Genomic DNA, 6,837 nt, shown 5'->3' on the forward strand with positions numbered 1-6,837 from the left:
ATATTCTTTGTCAAAACAAATGTGGGTTCCACATATAGGTTTTCAAAAACTTGTGCGGTAGATTCCTGAGCAGAGGTTTTCCTAAAATGGGTAAAAGGAGGAGACCGAGCTGGTGACAGTGGCCTGTAGGGAAGAAAGGGTGCGGAAGCAGCCAGCCATTGATGATTGATCTAGCGCCGCTCCAGAGGAAGAAGGAACGAGCGAAGAAGAAGCGAGGTCAAGCCCACGCGGAGGCGCTAATTAAAAAGACGGCGGCGCGCGCGAAGCAGTTGGTGTGGTCAGCGCGCGGGAGGGGACCACGTGTGCCAATGTCACACCCCACGCGGCGAAAGAATAACAACAGCGACTTTGCATAGCTTCCCTCCGCGCGCTCCTCCTTGGCCCAGTTCACACGCTCATTGCCGAGTTGCTCTTCCCTTCTTCCCGAATACACTACCAGAGAGAAGCAAGAGGAACCCAACTGCCTCCCCGCGCATCTCTAGTCTCTCCCCCAAGTCAGGCAAGGCGGAGGCGCCGTCTCGTCTCCTCTTTCCCCCACCGGCGGCGCTTCTACCGTCAGGTATTTTCAGCTTGCTGCAGCGTGCGTCAGTCGCTCAGTTAATGTGCTGTGCGTCGTCTCAAGTTTGCAAGAGAAATCTTGCCGATCTGCGTCTGTGCGTTGGGAAACGAGTTCCTCGAACTGGTGCGATCACAGCAAGCTGCAGATTCTTTTACTCGGCGCGTTTGTTTCTTGTTCGTTCCAACAGGGCAACAGATCGAGCAGTTCGGCTGGTGATCCACCGCCCGCCCCACCTCTGTTTCAAGTTTCAACTGTCTGCCGTTTCTGATTTCGCTGCCCCCTTTTTTAGGATTTTTCAGTTGTAGCTGGTACGCCCGTTGCGGGAACCGTGCTGCCTGCCTACCCTGCCTCCCGATTTTCCGGCGGGGATTTGTTCCCCTGCTCTCTTGTTCAGTTTGTTTCTTTAGCTCATCTCCGTCGCCCCCATTCTTCTCCCCGGAATTCGTACGTGTTCTTCATCCTTCTTCCGCTCGCACCCTGGAAAATTCAGTTTCGATTTTCATCTCTGCTTCGTGCTCTTTGGTAGTACAGTATAACCTTGCTTTGTTATTATTTTCCAGTCTGACTTTGTTGCCTTCTACTCGTTTGCCCACTATCTGTTTCCTGGAGAATTGTTTGATAGATTAATTCCCTTTGTTGTTCATAAGAGTTCCTCTCACATATCTGTGCCCAAGTAACCCGAATTGGCCGTTCACCGATCAACCGCCGACTCACTCTGTATCATTCTGGTGTCTCTGCTCTGCAGATCAGTCAGGTGAACTAGGATCCCCTGCCCTCCCTCTGAGTCTGCAAACAATGGCCAGCGGCGGCACCAGCATCAGGAGGTATGTCGGCGCCATCAAGGACTCCACCACCGTCGGCATCGCAAAAGTAAACAGCGATTATAAGGTAATAACAACGACAATCTGCCCCCTTTCATGCACTACTCATGTTAAGGTTCGCCTCTATCAAATCGTTTCTAATCATTTTGGTATCGCTCTCATGTCTGTAACAGCGAATGGACATCGCCATTGTCAGGGCCACCAACCATGCCGAGAGTCCCGCAAAGGAGAAGTACATAAGAGGTAAACAGAATCATTTTCGTTGAAGATGAAGAGCATACTTTTTGTATGGGTGAAGGATGACAAGATTGATCATGCGCTTGGCGTTTTTCAGATATTTTTGGGCATCTTTCTGCTGGGAGGGCTCGCGCAGACGTGGCCTACTGCATCCGCGCCCTTGCTAGACGTCTTTCCAAGACACGCAACTGGGCGGTATGTCTACTATATATTTTCTGTTATTCGTGTAATAGGTTTGTAAATAGTATGCCTATTTTAAGTGATTTCATGGAATCTACCCATTTTGTGCAATTCACCACAGTATTCTTTTGACTGAAAATTCAGACTGTCGGTTGTATTGGTCTATGAGTACCATATATTTTCCGGCCATGGATTATTAGATAATTTATGTTACATATAGACCGATACACCCGAAAAATTGAACTTTTGGGCAAGAAAATGCTACATATATCGAGCACTTCCATTATCCAAGCAAATGTTGCCTGTTTTGCTTGCTGTTATCAGGATGTTCATAACTGAAGTTAAATGGCGCTTCTGATCGATAAACTTTTCATTTCCATATTGATTTTTCAGGTTGCACTGAAGACATTAATTGTCATACACCGTGCCCTTCGTGAGGTTGATCCATCTTTCCGTGACGAGCTCATAAGCTATGGAAGATCTAGTGGCCATATGCTTCATATGTCCTATTTCAAGGATGACTCTAGCTCTGAAGGTACTAGTCGCTTGCTAACTTCGTTTTGCTCCTGGATCTAGCATCATTGGACATTTTACTGACATGTCATTATATTTGCAGCTTGGGATCATTCTGCATGGGTGCGCAATTATGCTTTATTTTTAGAAGAGAGGCTTGAGTCTTACCGTGTACTGAAATATGACGTCGAAGTGGATCCATTGGTATATACTCTAACACAAGTTTCATTGGATTCCCTACTCTAGTGTGTATTGTTTGTTTGCCATATTTACTCGTGAAAATAAGGTATGCAATATAAACAAAGTTTCATTGGATTCCCTAGTCTAGTGTGTAGTATTTGTTTGCCATAATTACTTGTAAAAATAAGGTGCCAATGCTTATATAATCATTACCTTTAGTTTAGTGGATAGTTATCGATCGGCCACTTCAGCTCTTATTTATGAAAAATACTATTTATGCAGAGAACTAAAGATCTTGATACAACTGGTTTGCTTGAACAACTTCCAGCATTGGAGCAGCTTCTTTTTCGGCTACTCGGTTGCCAGGTGATTCATTACTTTGTTATTCTGCACAAAAAATGGATCAGATTTTTTTTATGTGTCATAACATTATTAATGTTGTGTCATAAGTTCATAACAACTGAATGTGTATTTCTTACTTTTCATTTATATTTTCAGCCACATGGGTCATCATCTTATAACACCATAATCCAACATGCCCTTTCAATGGTGAGGACTCAGCGCTTCTGCAAGTAATTTACTAGTTAATAGTGATTTCAGCATTTGTTGACTTTGTTTTGCGTGTAAATGTAAGGTTGCTCTGGAGAGTGTTCGGATCCATACAGCTATCAATGATGGTATACTCAATCTGGTTGACAAGGTACCGTCCACTAGCTTATTTTATGAAATGATCATGTATACTTTTCTTTGTTTCTTAGTCAATTGATATCTTGTGCATAATGCAGTTCTTTGAGATGCAAAGGGATGATGCTATTAGGGCCCTTGACATATTCAAAAGAGCAATCAATCAGGTCAATTACTTTTTTTCTATTTTTGGTCAACTAATTACTTTATTAATTTGAATGGGTTTTGTACGACACCTGAAATTGCAGGCTATGGGGCTCAATCAAGTCCATCTTTCTCCATACTTATTATCATTTTTTGGGTTGTGCAGGCAGGGCAACTTTCAGAATTTTATGAGGTGTGTAAAACCATGCATATTGGGCGTGGTGAGAAATTGTTAAGAATCGAACAGGTTTGATTCTCATCCTGTTATATTTTTCATTGTTTTCCATCCTGTTACTATTCGAATATTTTTCATTATTTTTCTTATGTGAGTAAGCTTGCTGATGGCATATTCGTAACGTATACAGCCTCCTACATCATTCTTACAAACTATGGAAGAGTATGTGAGAGAAGCTCCCCTTGCTTCAAGAAATCAGGTTTGGAAATTTTAAATGTCAATTATGGATAGTACTCCCCACAGTTCAGTTAGTATCCTTGTATTTACAAAATCAAAGGACCACATATTCTTCAGAATACTTAGAATAAAGAAACAATTATGTTGCAAGACCAATCTTTCCATTATTTAATTGGCATTGTAATCTTTATTGGTATTGTTCTTTTCTTCCTTCCTGGAGACATTTTTAGGACATTTTTGTTTCTCTGCAGGCTGTACTAGCAATAGAGTACAGAAAAAAACCAGAAGATGAAGAAGCATCAACTTCACCTCCTCCCCCAGTATCAACTTCAGTAAAAGAACCTGAACCAGAGCCGGTTAAAGAAGGCGCACCCAGACCTGAGCTGGTTAAAGAAGTCGCACCCAGACAAGAGCCGGTGGATTTGCTGGTAATTTTCCATGCAACTATAGCCAGCAAACATTATGTTATTTTTTTTCGGAATAACATTACGCTATTCTCAATCAGCCTAACATTTCGAACTTTTCTTGCTAGGGAATGGATGAACCAATTCCTGAAATTTCTGACCTAGATCAAAAGAATGCCTTGGCCTTAGCAATTGTTCAACCAGGTAACTATGTGTTGAATATGAACTTTTGTATTATTCCATATTGGAAGTTAGAAACAAGAAGATCAGGCTAGTTCTGAAGTCATGAGCTCATTAGTGATCTCTCTTGCAGATATAGCACCTAAGGCTAGTTCAGAAAACGTCACCACTAGCTGGGAGTTGGCACTCGTCACCGCACCCAGTTCAAATAACAGTGCCACTACCTCAAGCAAAATGGTGCATATTACACCTATCTTACCTTTCCTTTATTCGATCATCTCTTTTAAGCTAAACTTTCCTTCCCTTTTTTTCATGTCTCTGAAACTAAACTTGCCTTCCCTTTATTCTATCATCTCTCTGAAGCTAAACTAACATATTTATCTTGTTACAGTCTGGTGGACTGGACTTGCTCACCCTCGACAGCCTATACAACGACGCGCACCGACAAGCGCAGCAGAATGCGAGCTACGACCCATGGCAACAACAACCGACACCCATGTCGTCGGCTCCCATGACCATGATGCAGCAGCAGCAGCCGATGCACAACCCATTCTACGCATCGGCGCAGCAGCAGCAAGCCTACATGCAACAGCAACAGCAGGCCTTCATGCTCCAGCAGCAGCACCAGTACCAGCAGCAGTACCAACAAATGATGATGATGGCTGGGCCGTCTGTTCATCATCAAGCATCCTCCAACCCGTTCGCCGGTTCGTACATGCCGGCAGCCAGCAACGGAACTGGGATGATGTAGAGATGCTTGTTTGACATATTCTTTTTCTGTTTTGCCGTTGTGACTTTTTATGAGAATTAGAAAGAAATGTCGTTGTATAGTCAAGACAAAACCTTGGAGCTTAGAGCTCTTCTAAAATGAGTACAGCCGTTCGCCTTTTTGTGATCGGAACGGTCGTTTCTGCTGCACCGCTGTCCATTGGTATCCATGGAAAGTCAGTCGAAGAAATATGGTAAAGTTATGTGAAAAGAGTGCAGAGATTCTTGTGAGGTGGTTGCAGTTAAGTAACTTTTGTTCTTCTTTCTTTTGACAGAGCAAAAGACAGCACTAAACATTTTTCCTTTGAGCTAGGAGGAAAAAAATTGAATTGAACTAGAAGTATATGCAATTAAATCAAGGTAAAGTGATGAGCCGTCCGTGGTGAAGAGAACGGCAAACATATGCAATAATCTCAAGAAAACAGCTAACTGATGCAAAGGCAGATCATCACTGGAACATCAAAACCCTAAACAGAATAACATGTACATGCAACCGGACAGGCCCACTTCACTAATATAAAGTTATAAACAAGATCAAACACCATTGCTCCAAAACATACTGTAGATATATTCACAAGTTGGCAATCTCTCTTTCTTGCGGGTATCAACATCACGCAGAGGTGTGGTGTCTTAGTTCAGGAGAGGATGCGATGGAGATCAGAAGACGCTGCTGTACTCGTCCTCCCTGTTCAAGTGGATGTACCACAGGATGGCCAGTCCGAAGACCCCGAAAGAGGACAGCTCCATTGTCAGCGCGCCCCACCCGATGATGCCAGCATGCTTCAGGATCGACGGGATGGCGATGCTCCCCACGACCGATGCGCCTGTCAGGAACTTTGTGAAGCTCACCCACCTGCAGTGACAAAATTGGGTCAGATAAAAATTACAGGAGTTAAATCTACCAGATAGGAAGGGGAATTTGAGGGTTGCGATAAGGCAGGAACTTTTGTTCATTTCATCAATAGACAAACCATTTAATATGGTCCTTTGTGTGACAAGAATGAAGCAACAGCAGCTGCCAGGTAGAGAATGATCAGCACTTACCCATCACTCTCATTCGACAGCATCGATGGAGAATCGGCACCCAGGAATAATATGACTGGCATTGTAAGGATGAGGTACATCAGAACTGCACAGAATGCCATGGTTATTTACATGTTCCTGGAAACAACTATCAGATAATGGTGTTCCGGTGTAAACAAGTTCCCAAACCTGTTAACATTGGCCACCAGTTGTTATACAAGATGCATGCCTGAAGAAGAGGGAGTTAAAGAGATAAGGCACCATCCAAATAAAGCTATAAAAAATCTGATGCTGAATGTTGATGCTCACCAAAAGATGCAATATAATTCCACCAGAGGCCAACAATGCAACGGCTGCGAGTCTTCCGGTGTGCAAACATGCCCTCATGCTGCGTGACAGTGCCATGGCTGCCTCTGCTGTTCTTCTTCAGATGCAGGTGCTGGAACGGTAGAAACATCAGATAAGCAAATCTGTTGCAGATTTACCGGCAGAGTGTGTAACAGAACAGTATGATCTGAAACTAACGAATTGGTAGCTCCATACGATTTTTGAAGGAGAAAGGGAATCACAACAACATGAGCTCTTACTGAGTAAGCATAGCAGCCCTATCTAGATTAAGGAAGCTCTCACGCAGTTCATGTTTTCAGCACGCTTTTTGACCAATGAATCGCTAGCTCGATCAGTCAGGTTCACACTTCCAGCTTATTACAGGATTGCAGGCAAAAAAGAAAA

At 43.4% G+C, this 6,837-nt stretch overlaps 2 protein-coding genes across 2 annotated transcripts; one reads left to right on the forward strand and one right to left on the reverse strand.

The window, feature by feature from the left end:
- The first annotated feature begins 372 nt into the window (after window positions 1–372).
- On the forward strand, window positions 373–5,181 carry LOC124689010 (putative clathrin assembly protein At5g35200). Its single transcript, XM_047222613.1, has 16 exons — window positions 373–559; window positions 1,305–1,447; window positions 1,554–1,623; window positions 1,715–1,812; window positions 2,191–2,332; window positions 2,414–2,514; window positions 2,773–2,856; window positions 2,989–3,039; window positions 3,125–3,190; window positions 3,276–3,341; window positions 3,485–3,565; window positions 3,684–3,752; window positions 3,982–4,158; window positions 4,263–4,338; window positions 4,448–4,551; window positions 4,706–5,181. Exons 2-16 carry the CDS (start codon window positions 1,355–1,357, stop codon window positions 5,063–5,065), a joined length of 1,638 nt encoding a protein of 545 aa, XP_047078569.1. The 5' UTR covers window positions 373–559; window positions 1,305–1,354; the 3' UTR covers window positions 5,066–5,181.
- Window positions 5,182–5,430: 249 nt separating this feature from the next.
- Window positions 5,431–6,544, reverse strand: LOC124689011 (vacuolar protein sorting-associated protein 55 homolog; the record flags this gene model as incomplete). Its single annotated transcript, XM_047222614.1, is given in 4 exon segments — window positions 5,431–5,935; window positions 6,127–6,211; window positions 6,295–6,334; window positions 6,415–6,544. Coding segments are annotated over 4 exon segments (417 nt in total). The 3' UTR covers window positions 5,431–5,739.
- Window positions 6,545–6,837: the final 293 nt, after the last annotated feature.

The sequence above is a fragment of the Lolium rigidum genome, chromosome 2 (genome assembly GCF_022539505.1).
Source record: "Lolium rigidum isolate FL_2022 chromosome 2, APGP_CSIRO_Lrig_0.1, whole genome shotgun sequence".
Classification (NCBI taxonomy): Eukaryota; Viridiplantae; Streptophyta; class Magnoliopsida; order Poales; family Poaceae; genus Lolium; species Lolium rigidum.